Source organism: Sinocyclocheilus rhinocerous, unplaced genomic scaffold, assembly GCF_001515625.1.
Source record: "Sinocyclocheilus rhinocerous isolate Xijiao unplaced genomic scaffold, SAMN03320098_v1.1 scaffold5891, whole genome shotgun sequence".
NCBI lineage: Eukaryota > Metazoa > Chordata > Actinopteri > Cypriniformes > Cyprinidae > Sinocyclocheilus > Sinocyclocheilus rhinocerous.
In genome coordinates this window covers 1-16,069 of record NW_015644381.1, presented here as the reverse complement: position 1 = coordinate 16,069, position 16,069 = coordinate 1, and the positions used below count along the sequence as shown (strand labels likewise).

The 16,069-nt window shown below is 45.1% G+C and overlaps 1 protein-coding gene and 1 long non-coding RNA gene across 4 annotated transcripts; one reads left to right on the top strand and one right to left on the bottom strand.

Moving 5' to 3' along the window:
- Positions 1-6,195: 6,195 nt before the first annotated feature.
- On the bottom strand, positions 6,196-6,769 carry LOC107758312 (tetra-peptide repeat homeobox protein 1-like). Of its 3 annotated transcripts, none has more exons than XM_016576029.1 (2): positions 6,581-6,769; positions 6,196-6,533 (listed from the first exon to the last, which is right to left on the bottom strand). In XM_016576029.1, exons 1-2 carry the CDS (start codon positions 6,750-6,752, stop codon positions 6,211-6,213), a joined length of 495 nt encoding a protein of 164 aa, XP_016431515.1. In that variant the 5' UTR covers positions 6,753-6,769; the 3' UTR covers positions 6,196-6,210. The 3 variants fall into 3 exon arrangements, with proteins under 3 accessions (XP_016431515.1, XP_016431516.1, XP_016431514.1); XM_016576030.1 differs by having other exon boundaries at positions 6,196-6,461; XM_016576028.1 differs by having other exon boundaries at positions 6,196-6,541; positions 6,589-6,769.
- On the top strand, positions 6,478-6,879 carry LOC107758313 (uncharacterized). Its single transcript, XR_001642011.1, has 2 exons — positions 6,478-6,554; positions 6,614-6,879. It is a non-coding gene; the product is annotated as an uncharacterized LOC107758313 (long non-coding RNA).
- The last annotated feature ends 9,190 nt before the right edge of the window (positions 6,880-16,069 follow it).

The following is a 16,069-nucleotide window of genomic DNA, read 5'->3' as shown; positions in this document are numbered from 1 at the left end:
TAGTGGGCTATGACTATGTGAGCCTGGGCTACCACGCCGACTGGCTTAACTCTAATTAGACGCGCACTATGTGTAATGTTTACTTAACAAAATGGATATGCGTTGCAATCCGATAGATAACACCTCAGCACCCACCTGAGTAAATATCATAATTTAGTCATTTGATAACTGCTGTTACTTTCTCCACTTCATCAGTCCCAGCAGCAGCATAACAGCTTGTTAATTCATGTTCGTGCAATGATGAGACGGACAAGTTAGCTGATGCCATTTTACTCTCTCGTGCAGATAAAAGTTGTCAAAGTTACAGTGCACAAAAATCCCCTGGACTGACCTGAATGAACTGAAATAAAAGCAGAATTTCTCAGTTTTCTGAATTTCACAGCACTGCGAGAGCACACGTCGTCGCACGAGCACATTTCTCCGAAATACACTAGCCATAATGCATTTCACTTGGAACTAACTGTTACAGCCGTAGATAGTGATCTTCAGTGTCTCCCGCAACACTGTCATTGATATGCAGTGTTGGGGGTAACGCGTTACAAGGCGGGAAGCAGATGGCTGCCCCTCTTTACTTGAAAAGAGAGACAAACGAGAACGGAGCTTTTTCATTGGAAAAAACTCGCAATGCACGCAGATTGCCCCCTCGAGGACATCGCGTGCGTGCTCTTCGCCCAAACAAGCAACACATAGATCGTGTGTGTCATCTGGTGTCAAATAGCGATGACACGGATGCACACACCTTCTAAATGCTCTGCTAGTGCTCGCCATAATAAATAGAGATAGCTCTTACTTTTTCCTTGGAAATGCACGCTTCAAACAGAACAGTCAATGAAGACGAAGAAGAGAATGATGTGTGCTCCCGGCGCTTATTTATACTATAGTCGCACCGGTAGTGACGTCATGGCTGTCGCCGGCCAACGAGTTGGTGTTTTTTCAATGTATGCTTCAGACACGGTTCACGACGAGGCGTTCCCCATAGCGACTCCTAGAGGACGCAGTTCGAAGTTCCCATGAAAGGGAACTATACATGTGGCAAGCGGTGCAAACAACAATAGCAGGAGAAGCAATAGCTTGCTAGCCAAACTCAGTCTGCATATATTTGTTTCAGTTACTGACATAAACATGAACATGATTTCATATTTGTTTCAGTTACTGAACTTGAACATGAACATTACTGACATACAAATTGCTTTGGAAGTATGGAACATCCTCTTTTTTTTTTGGTGCTGGATGGACACTCCTCCAAAGGAAACAAATTTCAAGGTCATTCTTTTTGACCTTCATGCAGTAGGTAGTTACCCACGTCTTCAAGAGCATAAACTCAGACTAATGTATCTGAATTGGTGGTTTGGCTTAAGTTATTTTGACATTGTTCAGAGTTTTCTGAAATTGTGATTTGTGCACAATGCTTTGTAACTCATAGTGCTGTGTAGGTTGTACAGCGGCTAGACAACTTTGTCTACTTGCTGTTGTAATATTTAGATCTTTAGTGTGCATAATACAATGAAGTGCTCCGTGAGAGGTATGAGAACTGTTGTCCAGTAACTACCACTGTGATTAACTGCTTGACTGACAGTCCTGAAACCCACAGACACTAGATTGGAACATGCTGGGAAGATGAACGGCTCGAGGAGCAGTGTGTACATTGGGTGTTAGAGTGTGTGTGTAAGATTATGATGAGGCATAGTGAGCTGTGTTGAGGCAAATAGCTCTGCCGAATATTCAGCCGGGGAAATGTTTATATTAGTCTGTGATTAACACCGTCCAGGTGCTCTCTTGGCCGTGGCGGCCGCTGCTGCTTCAAACACTCACGCATTTTCTCTGTGGCTGGCTGCAGTCATCTATATTTACACACTGAACTGTTGACCACCATTTATTCTATGAACGTCTCATAAATGGTTCTTCTTCGAAGATATAAATGCATTGGAGGTTGGGGGAGGTGTGTTGAAATTCCACAATGGAAAACCGTAAGTCGTTGTGTGTTTCTATAGTGTGACAGTGAGGTTGGTGAGGGACTGTTTCATAGACTGATACTGCAGACACCGTTCTGTGACAGTTCTGAGTTTTCATTAACCCTATCTCCTCCAGTCTAGACAGGAAGGCCCCAAACCAAAGCAAATAACCACTTGCACTGTCATCCCAGTTATTCCAGCATGTGTGTACAATTTAAACTGGATGTATGTTTCGACCGTTACTCTGAATCTAACGAAAGCTTATTCATTGGAATTTTCAAACGTTTTTGGAATTTAGGTGTCTAGCTTTGAGATTTGTGCCATGGTGTAAAATTAATATCAGGAAACACTTCCTGTAGAGGTGGAACCAATGGATTGTTCTGATAGACCTTTGAAAACTGGCGACTCCGGTAAGAGAGTAAAGGGCTCAGAGAGTCACATCCAAAAAAGCTTTAATGCAGTGTCCTTTTGCCATTTTTGGCAGGGCTGTAGACTTGGTAAGTAATGCCGGATAAACTGTACCCAAAAGTGATCGGCTAAAATTTGGCTGTGTCGCCACCGTCTTCTCCCTAACAGATCACTAGATGAGTAGATTGCTTGTGGGAGTGAGGCATCCCGACGACCCATCAGTAACAGATTCGGTGTGACAGGGTCTGGGTCGGCAACATCTGATGAAACGTAACCGAGTGGCTTAGAGTTGAGGATTCCCTCGACCTCTACCAACACTGTATGCAAGACTGCTTCAGTCACTGTTCGATTGCCCAAGACTACCCGAAGAGCAGTTTTCACCGACCGTACCTCTCGCTCCCAGGTTCCTCCAAAGTGTGGAGCATGTGGAGGGTTAAACTGGAAAGCAATTTCCTGGCCGGCTAGATGTTCTTCAAGTGGACCTTGTAACGATGCGAAGACTTCCTGGAGTTCAGTGGCTCCTCCTCTGAAGTTTGTGCCTCTATCAGCCAGTATCTCATATGGCTTACTACGACGTGATACAAATCGTCTTAACGCCATCAGGAAGGCATCCGTGTCCATGATCTCTAAAAGATCAAGATGTATGCAACTTGTTGTCATACATTTGAATATGATGCCCCAGCGCTTCTCTGTGCATCTGCCTATCTTAATAGTGAAAGGGCCAAAACAGTCTATACCAGTGGACCAGAAAGGTGGTTTGTACAGTCTTAGTCATGAGGGGGGCAAGTCTGCCATCTTCGGAATTACTGGACTTGCTCTCCACTTTTGACAAGTCTCACAATTGTACTGGTGTTTCTTGATGGATTCTCTGCCACGCAGGATCCAGTACTTGCGTCTGATTTCACCTAAGACCCGTTCTGGACCTGGATGCAGAAGCTGGTTGTCATATTCTTTGATTAAGAGCATTGTAATCTGATGTTTAGGGTCTAGTATTATGGGATGTATTGTGTCTGGATCTAGGCCCTCAGCTCGGCGGAGTCGTCCCCCGACTCGGATTAAGTCAAGTTTTTGATCATACTCAGCGGAAAGTGAAGCAAGACGACTCTGGGCAGATATGGATTTACCTTTGGTCAGCGCGGCCACCTCTTCTGGGAAGCTGTCCCTCTGAGCTTGTCTTAACAGGTGTAGTTCAGCTGCTATGGCATCTGCTGCAGTCATGATAGCAGCCGCCCCGTGCAGGGACTGGTGAGTAGCCTTCAACAGTTCTTTCCAACTCTTAATATTGGAGATGTCAGGTTGAGACTTGACAAGACATGCATTTCCACAGAATGATTGATTTTTCAGCTCATCACGGTCATCAGGAGCTGCTAATTCAGGCAGGGATGGCCAGGTGTTGGGATGTTGATGGAGGAACAGTGGTCCTTGACTCCAGCGCAGAGATTTGCTCAACTCTAACAAAGTCTTCCCCCTAGTCAGGTTATCGGCTGGGTTATCGGTGGTATTGACATATCGCCAATTTGACCCTAAAGTCTTGTCCTGGATTTCAGCGATGCGTGTCCCAACGAAGACTTTGTAGCGACAGGAGTCTGATCTCATCCAGCTCAGGACTGTTGTTGAATCGGTCCATAGAATAATATCACTTGCAGGAATAGACAGCTCTTTACTTAGCAACTTTGCCAGCTGCGCTCCTGTGAGAGCTGCACAAAGCTCCAAACGGGGCATTGATATCTGTTTGCGGGGAGCCACTCTGGACCTTGCCATCACAAAGGCTACATGGATCTGGTTTTGCTGATCTTGAGTGTGAAGGTAAGCGACCGATCCGTATGCCCGTTCAGAGGCATCACAGAAGATATGGATGGTTCTCTGTGTGCCTTTTGTGTCAGCATATGGTGGTATGTATGCTCTGGGTATCTCAACAGTGTGCAAATTGGCTAGTTCGGCCTCCCAGGCTTGCCATTGTACTAACAGGCTTTCCGGGTGGATGATGTCATCCCAACCAATCTTGAGTTTCCAGAGATCTTGAATCAGTATTTTCGCTTTTGTTGTGAAGGGTATAAGATATCCAAGTGGGTCGTACTGTGTAGCCAGTACTTTGTACACGTTTCGTAGTGTGGGTTCAGAGTAGTCAACTTGGCGATGTTGGTATCCAAGGTGGTCAGTGAGACAATTCCAACGGAGACCTAAAGCTGGCTCTTGTGGGTCTGAACTGTGTTCCGAAAGCCACAGTTCAGTGCTGGCTGCTCTGGCTTCAACTGGAAGGTGTTCTACTCCAGCAGGTACATTACTGGCCCACTGGCGAATTTCAAACCCACCAGAAGACAAATGACTGCGCATCCTGTCGATGAGGTTACGGGCCTTCTCTGGGGAGTCAAGACTCTGCAAACAGTTATCAACGTAGAATGGCTGTTCTACAGACCTTTGAACATCCTCGTAGCCTTCACTGTTGTCTTTCACATGTCTTTGTAGCGTATATGTGGCACAACAAGGACTGCAGGTAGTCCCAAATGGGAGAACCTGCCACTCAAAGACACTTGGCTCTTCGTCCCTCTTCATGTCCCTCCAGAGGAAGCGTAACAGTGAGCGATCTTCTGTCAAAAGTCTGATCTGGTGGAACATTGCTTTAATGTCTCCACTGATAGCCACTGTGTGCTCACGAAACCGGAGTAAGACACCAAGAAGGGAAGGACCCAGGATGGGACCAGGAAGTCCTCTGTACTGATATGAGCAATTGAAAACAAGCCTTGCTTTATTATTGTGGTGGACTAAGTGATGAGGGAGGTACCATGACTCAGTAGAGGAATCTACAATCTCAGGTGTCAATCTCTTTACATAGCCTGCAGTTTCCAGCTTCTGGATCTCTTGACAATATGTCATGGCTTGTTCAGTGTAATTTACGATCCTTCGCTCTGTACTTCGAAGCAGTGAAAGACAAGCGGATTTGGGTGCTTTTAGACAAGGACTGTCCTTCCGTCTGAGAAGTGGTGTGGCATATCTCATGATGCCATTTACATTCACCCTTACAGTGCGCTGCTCAAGCAAGTCAAATGCTTGCTGATCAAGCTTGGATCGGGTGGCGGCTTTCTCACTGATATAGGGCAAAGTGTCAATTTGCCACAATTTCTCCACATGCTTCTGAAGATCAAAGTGGGTAGGTTCAACTGCAGTAAAGAAACACTGCTGCTCATAAAAGGGGAGAGGAATCAAGCTGGCAGGACCTTGAAGTGTCCAACCAAGGGAAGTACATATTGCTATAGGTCCCCCAGAAGGGCCAACACAAACAGGCTGAGTAGGGATGAGCAAATGTGGAAAATCGGAACCAACCAGTAGTACAGGTCTCACTTTGTCAATTGCTGGGATTGGCAGCCCATGTAAGTGCCTGTACTTCTTCATCAGTACTTTCACTGGGTAACTATGCTCGGAAAGACCCAGGTCATCAGCTGTGAATGCATGATCTATCTTGTATCTATGTCTTGGATTGTCAGCTGGGGAAATTTCGAAAGAAACAGATGCCCCTTTCAGGTGAACAACCTCATGTCGTACAGTTCTCAGTGAGAGTGTTTCTGGTTCTTTCTGTAGCTGGAGATAATGTGCAGCGGAAGAAAGGAGGATAGTCCGCTCAGAACCATCGTCCAGCAAAGCATATGCCTCAAGTGAATGTTCGGCATTATGCAAAAGTACTTTGACCACCTTTAACATGACCTGTTGAGGACGGTTGGGACGGTCAAGATAAATGGTGTCTGGAGGGGTACTAACCATGAGAATCTTGTTGGGCTCCTGTATATTCACATCATGTAGTACTGTGAGATGCTGCTTCTGACATATATTACAGGGCTTCTTGAGGGTACAAGCCTCAGGTTTGTGATTGGCCAGGGAAGCGGTTATGGCCAGGGAAGCGGCCATGGTCAGGAAAGCGGCCAGGGTCAGGGTAACGGCCATGGAAGCGGTTATGGCCAGGGAAGCGGCCATGGTCAGGAAAGCGGCCAGGGTCAGGGTAACGGCCATGGAAGCGGTTATGGCCAGGGAAGCGGCCAGGACCAGGGTAGCAGTCAGGGCAGCGGCCAGGGTAGCGGTCAGGGCAGCGGCCGGGGCCAGGGAAGCGGTTATGGCCAGGGTAGCGGCCAGGGTAGCGGTCAGGGCAGTGGCCAGGGTAGCGGCCAGGGCCAGGGAAGTGGTCAGGGAAGTGGCCAGGGAAGCGTTATGGTCAGGGAAGCGGACATGGCCAGGGAAGCGGTTATGGCCAGGGAAGCGGCCAGGGCCAGGGAAGCGGTCAGGGAAGTGGTCAGGGCCAGGGCAGCGGTCAGGGAAGCGGCCAGGGTCAGGGTAGCGGCCATGGAAGTGGTCAAGGGAATGGTGAGGGATGTGGTCATTGACATGGTCATGGGAATTTTGCATAACATTTACTGGAGATCTTTTCAAATCGGTGCCTTATTCATATGGCACGTTTTCCCTGTTTGCTCAAAACAGTTTAGAAAGATTTTCTGTCTCTCTCCTCCCCCTCAAATAAAAAGAATTGCTTGAAGAGTTGGGGTGTTTTTGTTTTTTGTATCATTTGGCTTGTTTTCTCACAACTGCTTTCTGGCATCAGTGCTTCAATTTCCTGTCCCTGAGACCTGGAATTTAGAACATGATTAGCCCATTTTTACACAAAATATACCACTTTATATCAGGGGACTGAAGTGGCACCAAACGATAGAATGACTTCCTTTTGTTTTGTTTTTTTTGGTAAGCCTATAAATGCAATGGTCCGGATCTCATTCTGGGAACCGCAGTGTGTCATGCGGAGCAGTGCAGACCGATCGGCGAGAGTTGCAGCTTGCAGTCGGGGTCAAAATTGACCTATCGGCAAGCCCCTCCCTTCGAACGCAGATGCGACAATGGCTGTTGACTATCAGCTGCACGGGGGCTGGACATCAGACATCTTTAGGTTTCAGTGCCATAGAGAAACACTGGAAGATCCTAAGCTTTCATCGGTTTGATGGTGTTTATGCTACAAAAATGGAAAAACGATGTGCCTGAGGTACTTGTAACGCAGATTCCATGTATCCTGAGAGGATGGGCAATGGAATTTATTTTATTCAGTTTTCTAAACTCAAACAAAACGGAGCAAAATATCCGTAAGCATTCAACCCCAATCTCAATGAAGACGAAAAACGTTCATTTTCTGGTGGTCATATACTCTCATTAAGTTACCATTTTCATCTGCTCAAGCAGAATGTTAATGTCATCTTGTGCTGCAAGGTATCTCTGGCTAAAATTTGCTACCGTTAAAGTTAGTGAGTCCATGCTAATGTACCAACCTAAATAGCTAACTCTTCTCACCTCATGTACAGTGTACACAAACAAGGTCTACATTTCATTGCCTCTCCATATTCAACTGGTTACATGTAAATTAATTTAATCTTAACATGCTGTACATGAATCCTGGATGTTGTTCGTGACGACCATAACATGAGGCTTCTCCTGATTGCATTGTGATCCGTAAACCCTCGCTTCCAAATTAATCTTGTTACCCACCATATTTATTCGAAGATATTTTAGATATCCCTCCATGGCATATTTAAGTCCCACTTGAATGGTCCTTCTGTGTCCAAAATTGATCAAAAACCTCTTGGGACAAGGTTTTCACACTGACAGCTGTCATAGTAAGACAGTTAGCAACTCCGTTTGTTTGTCCGAGTAAGCAATTCTATATAGATTCTATAGATTCTATATTCAGTGTAAAATATGAGTATTTTCTTTGCAATAATTGTAGTTAAATACTGTTTATACTAGTTGGTGCAAATAGTGCCAGATATCTGCACCTCACTATTGTAGCACATTATAAAAGAGTATGCAATATAAATTATCATTTTTATTAAAATGATCAAATGCATGCCACTTTGGGACAATAACGACATCCCTACACTAACCCTAACCTTAACCAATAATCATCTGTGAGCCACCTTATTTTCCACTTTTCGAATATTTCCTTCATTTTTATTGAAAATAAATTCCTTTCCGACGTGAAAAGGGAGAAGAATGAGTTCGGCAAAAGGCGGATGCGAACTCGGGTAGATCACGTCAAAAAAATAACTGCTAAAATTATGCCCTTTATTACCTACTTCCACTGGAGTCGTCGTATGAAAGGTGTCTTTTGTAATCTTGTGTAACCCAACCACACGTTGGTGGGCGGAGTTAGTGTAAATAGTCTCTGCTATCTTCTCCTCCCATTTCTACCAGTAATGCTTGATGCAGCTTCCAGCGTCTGCTACTGGGTTGTAGGTTACCAGGTTGAGGTCACAAATGGGTTGAAATTTGTATGATGTGTCTGTAGAGGTGGAACCTCTGGATTGTTCTGATAGACCTTTGAAAACTGGCGACTCCGGTAAGAGAGTAAAGGGCTCAGAGAGTCACATCCAAGAAAGCTTTAATGAGTTGGGTTTATACAGGCCACTTTGGTGAGCATAAATGTATACAGGCAAAAGTATTGGGGTATTTGGGGTGTGTATGTGTGTGTGTGGTCTGAAATAGAGGAAAATTGTGTAAATGAGATATAAAATATTACAGCCTTTCTATTAACTTAGTACAGATGTTAAACATTTACATTCTGAACATAAACAGATAAATAATCATCAATGGTCTGAAATTCTCTTACAAATTCATAATTATGATAGTGTAGCATCTCAAACTATCTTAAAATGGCTAACAGATCAAGATTTATATTAAATAACAATGTACTATTGCACGTGAAACTAGCATGTTAGCTTCCTAACGTAGATAAACAAATAACATAATACTGTGCAAATATGCGCTTACAAGATTAACAACATCATCACAATAACATCAACATTATTGACATGCATGTTTCTGCTAGAGAATGCAAAATAAACTTACTTTTCTGCATGAATGCACACAACTTTAAAGTTCGGATGCTCACTCTGACCCAGCGCGTGTGGTGTATAAAACGCAGTGTCTTAAAGGGAAGGTGTATAGGTATCAGTAAGATGAAAGATATGCGCCCTCTAGTGGTAAAATATTAAAGTGAAACTAAAGGAAAAGACTTTCCTACATTGCCGCCCCCAAATTTAGTATCTAAATTTGTAATTATTTAGGAAAGTCTCAGTGTCAGTTACTATTTTCTTCCTCATCCTCCCACGATGGCAACTTAACTAACCGGGCAACAGGCCATAGATAAGTCACTTGCACTACTTGCACTTCTGCAGTGCGTATACGATTATCTACTCCTGCAAATGTTTTAGTCACTCTGCACAAAGCTCACAAAGCTCGGGGCAACTGTGGATCAACTATCATGACGATCTGTTCAGTACTCAGATTGGCAGTGTCCTTTTGCCATTTTTGGCAGGGCTGTAGACTTGGTAAGTAATGCCGGATAAACTGTACCCAAAAGTGATCGGCTAAAATTTGGCTGTGTCGCCACCGTCTTCTCCCTAACAGATCACTAGATGAGTAGATTGCTTGTGGGAGTGAGGCATCCCGACGACCCATCAGTAACAGATTCGGTGTGACAGGGTCTGGGTCGGCAACATCTGATGAAACGTAACCGAGTGGCTTAGAGTTGAGGATTCCCTCGACCTCTACCAACAAGACTGCTAAGACTGCTTCAGTCACTGTTCGATTGCCCAAGACTACCCGAAGAGCAGTTTTCACCGACCGCTCCCAGGGCTCCCAGGTTCCTCCAAAGTGTGGAGCATGTGGAGGGTTAAACTGGAAAGCAATTTCCTGGCCGGCTAGATGTTCTTCAAGTGGACCTTGTAACGATGCGAAGACTTCCTGGAGTTCAGTGGCTCCTCCTCTGAAGTTTGTGCCTCTATCAGCCAGTATCTCATATGGCTTACCACGACGTGATACAAGTCGTCTTAATGCCATTAGGAAGGCATCCGTGTCCATGCTCTCTAAAAGATCAAGATGTATGCAACTTGTTGTCATACATTTGAATATGATGCCCCAGCGCTTCTCTGTGCGTCTGCCTTAATAGTGAAAGGGCCAAAACAGTGTATACCAGTGGACCAGAAATGTGGTTTGTACAGTCTTAGTCGTGAGGGGGGCAAGTCAAGTCAAGTCAAGTCTGCTTTATTGTCACTGGGAAGCTGTCCCTCTGAGCTTGTCTTAACAGGTGTAGTTCAGCTGCTATGGCATCTGCTGCAGTCATGATAGCAGCCGCCCCGTGCAGGGACTGGTGAGTAGCCTTCAACAGTTCTTTCCAACTCTTAATATTGGAGATGTCAGGTTGAGACTTGACAAGACATGCATTTCCACAGAATGATTGATTTTTCAGCTCATCACGGTCATCAGGAGCTGCTAATTCAGGCAGGGATGGCCAGGTGTTGGGATGTTGATGGAGGAACAGTGGTCCTTGACTCCAGCGCAGAGATTTGCTCAACTCTAACAAAGTCTTCCCCCTAGTCAGGTTATCGGCTGGGTTATCGGTGGTATTGACATATCGCCAATTTGACCCTAAAGTCTTGTCCTGGATTTCAGCGATGTGTGTCCTGACGAAGACTTTGTAGTGACAGGAGTCTGATCTCAGCCAGCTCAGGACTGTTGTTGAATCGGTCCATAGAATAATATCACTTGCAGGAATAGACAGCTCTTTACTGAGCAACTTTGCCAGCTGTGCTCCTGTGAGAGCTGCACAAAGCTCCAAACGGGGCATTGATATCTGTTTGCGGGGAGCCACTCTGGACCTTGCCATCACAAAGGCTACATGGATCTGGTTTTGCTGATCTTGAGTGTGAAGGTAAGCGACCGATCCGTATGCCCGTTCAGAGGCATCACAGAAGATATGGATGGTTCTCTGTGTGCCTTCTGTGTCAGCATATGGTGGTATGTATGCTCTGGGTATCTCAACAGTGTGCAAATTGGCTAGTTCGGCCTCCCAGGCTTGCCATTGTACTAACAGGCTTTCCGGGGGGATGATGTCATCCCAACCAATCTTGAGTTTCCAGATATCTTGAATCAGTATTTTCGCTTTTGTTGTGAAGGGTATAAGATATCCAAGTGGGTCGTACTGTGTTGCCAGTACTTTGTACACGTTTCGTAGTGTGGGTTCAGAGTAGTCAACTTGGCGATGTTGGTATCCAAGGTGGTCAGTGAGACAATTCCAACGGAGACCTAAAGCTGGCTCTTGTGGGTCTGAACTGTGTTCCGAAAGCCACAGTTCAGTGCTGGCTGCTCTGGCTTCAACTGGAAGGTGTTCTACTCCAGCAGGTACATTACTGGCCCACTGGCGAATTTCAAACCCACCAGAAGACAAATGACTGCGCATCCTGTCGATGAGGTTACGGGCCTTCTCTGGGGAGTCAAGACTCTGCAAACAGTTATCAACATAGAATGCCTGTTCTACAGACCTTTGAACATCTTCGTAGCCTTCCCTGTTGTCTTTCACATGTCTTTGTAGCGCATATGTGGCACAACAAGGACTGCAGGTAGTCCCAAATGGGAGAACCTGCCACTCAAAGACACTTGGCTCTTCGTCCCTCTTCATGTCCCTCCAGAGGAAGCGTAACAGTGAGCGATCTTCTGTCAAAAGTCTGATCTGGTGGAACATTGCTTTAATGTCTCCACTGATAGCCACTGTGTGCTCACGAAACCGGAGTAGGACACCAAGAAGAGAAGGACCCAGGATGGGACCAGGAAGAAGGTGATCATTCAGCACTTGTCCTCTGTACTGATATGAGCAACTGAAAACAAGCCTTGCTTTATTATTGTGGTGGACTAAGTGATGAGGGAGGTACCATGACTCAGTTGAGGAATCTACAATCTCAGGTGTCAATATCTTTACATAGCCTGCAGTTTCCAGCTTCTGGATCTCTTGACAATATGTCATGGCTTGTTCAGTGTAATTTACGATCCTTCGCTCTGTACTTCGAAGCAGTGAAAGACAAGCGGATTTGGGTGCTTTTAGACAAGGACTGTCCTTCCGTCTGAGAAGTGGTGTGGCATATCTCATGATGCCATTTACATTCACCCTTACAGTGCGCTGCTCAAGCAAGTCAAATGCTTGCTGATCAAGCTTGGATCGGGTGGCGGCTTTCTCACTGATATAGGGCAAAGTGTCAATTTGCCACAATTTCTCCACATGCTTCTGAAGATCAAAGTGGGTAGGTTCAACTGCAGTAAAGAAACACTGCTGCTCATAAAAGGGGAGAGGAATCAAGCTGGCAGGACCTTGAAGTGTCCAACCAAGGGAAGTACATATTGCTATAGGTCCCCCAGAAGGGCCAACACAAACAGGCTGAGTAGGGATGAGCAAATGTGGAAAATCGGAACCAACCAGTAGTACAGGTCTCACTTTGTCAATTGCTGGGATTGGCAGCCCATGTAAGTGCCTGTTCTTCTTCATCAGTACTTTCACTGGGTAACTATGCTCGGAAAGACCCAGGTCATCAGCTGTGAATGCATGATCTATCTTGTATCTATGTCTTGGGTTGTCAGCTGGGGAAATTTCGAAAGAAACAGATGCCCCTTTCAGGTGAACAACCTCATGTCGTACAGTTCTCAGTGAGAGTGTTTCTGGTTCTTTCTGTAGCTGGAGATAATGTGCAGCGGAAGAAAGGAGGATAGTCCGCTCAGAACCATCGTCCAGCAAAGCATATGCCTCAAGTGAATGTTCGGCATTATGCAAAAGTACTTTGACCACCTTTAACATGACCTGTTGAGGACGGTTGGGACGGTCAAGATAAATGGTGTCTGGAGGGGTACTAACCATGAGAATCTTGTTGGGCTCCTGTATATTCACATCATGTAGTACTGTGAGATGCTGCTTCTGACATATATTACAGGGCTTCTTGAGGGTACAAGCCTCAGGTTTGTGATTGCGTCCACAGCGGTAACAACTTTTGCCTTTAAGCCACTCGGCGATCTGGGTAGTTGTCAGTGACTTGAATTTTGAACACAAACTGAGATAGTGCTCACGCGTGTCACAATATGGACAGTAAGGTTTAGGCTTGTCTCTGGGCTTTGGCGGGAAGATACGGTGAGATTAAGAGGTAAAGGGTGATTTATCTGGACTACTACTGGTGTTGTAGTACACAGAAGATGATGGCTGACTCTGACTTATCTTCCCTTTCCTCCAAGGCTTCATCTGCATGTCAACAATGTCAACAGCTCTGCTGGAGATGCGCTTTGCCTGTGATTTTAGCTGAAGCCATGCTGATAGAGTGTATGGAGTGTATGTTTTGTCTGTCCCTGTGATAAGTATACCACGACTTAGACAATGCTCAACAAACCCATCATGGTAGCTGGCAGGCAGTTTGACTAAAAGTCTGTCTACGTGTGAGCCACATTTCAGTTCGTAGCCATTCTCACCCTCCAAAGAACGAAGCATACCCACAAGACCATGTATTGAGAGTGCAAAGTTATCAGCATCCCCAGCATCCCCTACTCTGACTGGTGGAGAGTTCAATATAGCTCCAAGTTCACTCTGTACAAGTTGCCCATATTGCCCATATTTGTCTTGGAGGGCTTGCAATGCAGTCGTGTATGGAGTGGGGTCATGCATGTAGGCTTGTGCTAATTTGTAGGCACTTGGTAGCTTTAATCTGTCTAGCAGCACTTGATATTTAAACTGCTCTGTGAGATGAGCATGGCCACCTATGAGACTGTCTAGTGCCATTTTGAGTAGGGCAAAGTCAGACTCCTTACCACTATCAAATTTAGGCAGAGCTGGTTTGGGTATACCATAGGAGCTAGCAATCAACATGTCCATCATATTGACTGAGGCTGGTGGCTGTACACCAGGAACACTAGGTACTGATCATGGCTGTGGGCTAAACTGCAGTTGCCTAACAGGTTGTTGAAACTGACCTATTGGAGGATTAGGTTGAGAGTCTGCTGGGACTAAAAAGGTAGGTTGCTGGGCAAAGCTGGTCCCTGTTGAATCTTGAGCCATATTTGGTTTAGCTAGAGATGTAAGGTTGGCACCTGACTGACCTAGACTATAGGTTTGTCTATCAAAAGACAAGGATGGCTGCACTGTTGTAGGAGGGTAAACATCTACAGTAGGCAATTTTACCTGTTGGGGGGACACGCTTAGCGATGCTACAGGATAGATTGGAGAAGGAACAACAGTTACAGGTTCTGCATGTAATGGTTTGGATGTAGAGAGAGATGTAATGTGCTCAGGAACAGAATGTGAAATCGTAGGCTGAATAGTGACAGGATTACTCTGATGTAGGTAAGGTGTAGAGTGCTGTGTATTATCAGATAACTGATGTGGTTTCATCTGCTAGAGAATGCAAAATAAACGTACTTTTCTGCGTGAACGCACACAACTTTAAAGTTCGGATGCTCACTCTGACCCAGCGCGTGTGGTGTATAAAACGCAGTGTCTTAAAGGGAAGGTGTATAGGTATCAGTAAGATGAAAGATATGCACCCTCTAGTGGTAAAATATGAAAGTGAAACTAAAGGAAAAGACTTTCCTACACTTCCTCTCGTTAAAACCACACAAGCTTTATCTAAACATCAGAGGTGAAATTGGAATAAAATTGTTTTGATCCTTTGGTTTTTTTGTTGAGCAGATTTTATTTATTTATTTATTTTTTTCAGAGGACAGCAGTTGTGACATGGAGGAAAAGGAGGCCACATTTGGTGGTCTGCTGAAACCAGAAGCAGCTGCAAGGGTGGCCTGTGCCATACTTGGTTGGGGACGTGGGGTTCTGGTTAGTGTTAGAGCTGCCACAACATTCCCACGTGCCTTGCCTCCACCATTACCTCAAAGTGGGCACAGCCGCACTGCAGATCCAGAGACATTCCTTGCATTTTTTGGCAGGTAGAGCCAGATTACAGATAGCTGGACTGGTGAGGTGTGTGCCAGATCACTGATGGGCTGTTGCCTATGTCACTACTTTCAGTTTGAACAAGAATGGGAACCAAAGTCAGATCCTGGGAAGTTCTGAGTCTTACCAACATGAACAGAGACACAACGCTAGTCTGAGCTATGCCCATGGCAGAAGGGCCAACAAAGGAAAGTTTTCTGTTTTATTTCATTCTTTTCTCATCTCACACACACATCTCTTCATTTTATTCATATTCCATCTACCCTAAGCTCTCCTTTTTATAAGAGTGAGCATATGCATGAGCGCAGCTGTGCAGCGTCTCACTTAGGCAGCTCTTACTGAACTTGGCGTGCTCAGACAAAATCCATTTTGTGATAAAGTCATGATTATAGTGATATGGTCTTGGCTCCTCAGCATTTGCATTAAATGCACAGCTGTCTCACACACAGAGTGAGAACACAAACATTCAATATTACTCGCATAAGACAAAGTAGACTGCTTTAGTGAAAATGCCTAGTTTCTGATAATAACTTTCATTTATGATTTTGTGTTGCACTGTAAAAAACGTTCAGGTAAAATATTAATGTGCCACATACAGTAGGGTTGTAAAGGTGAGGAAATTTTCCCACTGGTGAATCGACGTCTGACAACACCGGCAATACCGGTATCACCGCGGGGGCCTCTTTTCCTCGCTTCCTTCGCTTTTAAATAGCTTGTAAAAGCAGCGTGCGCATTTTACTTTCACTTTCAAATAGCGGCAATTCGGAGTAAAGCAATTGTTCATTTTTAGTTCGTTTGAATTTTCCCTCTTTTCCTCGCTTTCCTTCGCTTTTAAATAGCTTAAAAGCGCCGTGCCATTTTACTTTCACTTTCGAATTAGTGGCATTTAGGCGTCAATTGCTTGAATGCAACAACAAAATACAATGTCAAA

Excerpts from the sequence above, each read along its gene's own strand:
- LOC107758312 (XM_016576029.1), bottom strand. The coding sequence starts at position 6,752 with ATGCAAAATTCCCATGACCATGTCAATGACCACATCCCTCACCATTCC. Across the intron at positions 6,534-6,580 it reads TGGCCATAACCGCTTCCCTG|ACCACTTCCCTGGCCCTGGC; the intron begins GCCATGTCCGCT and ends GCCACTTCCCTG.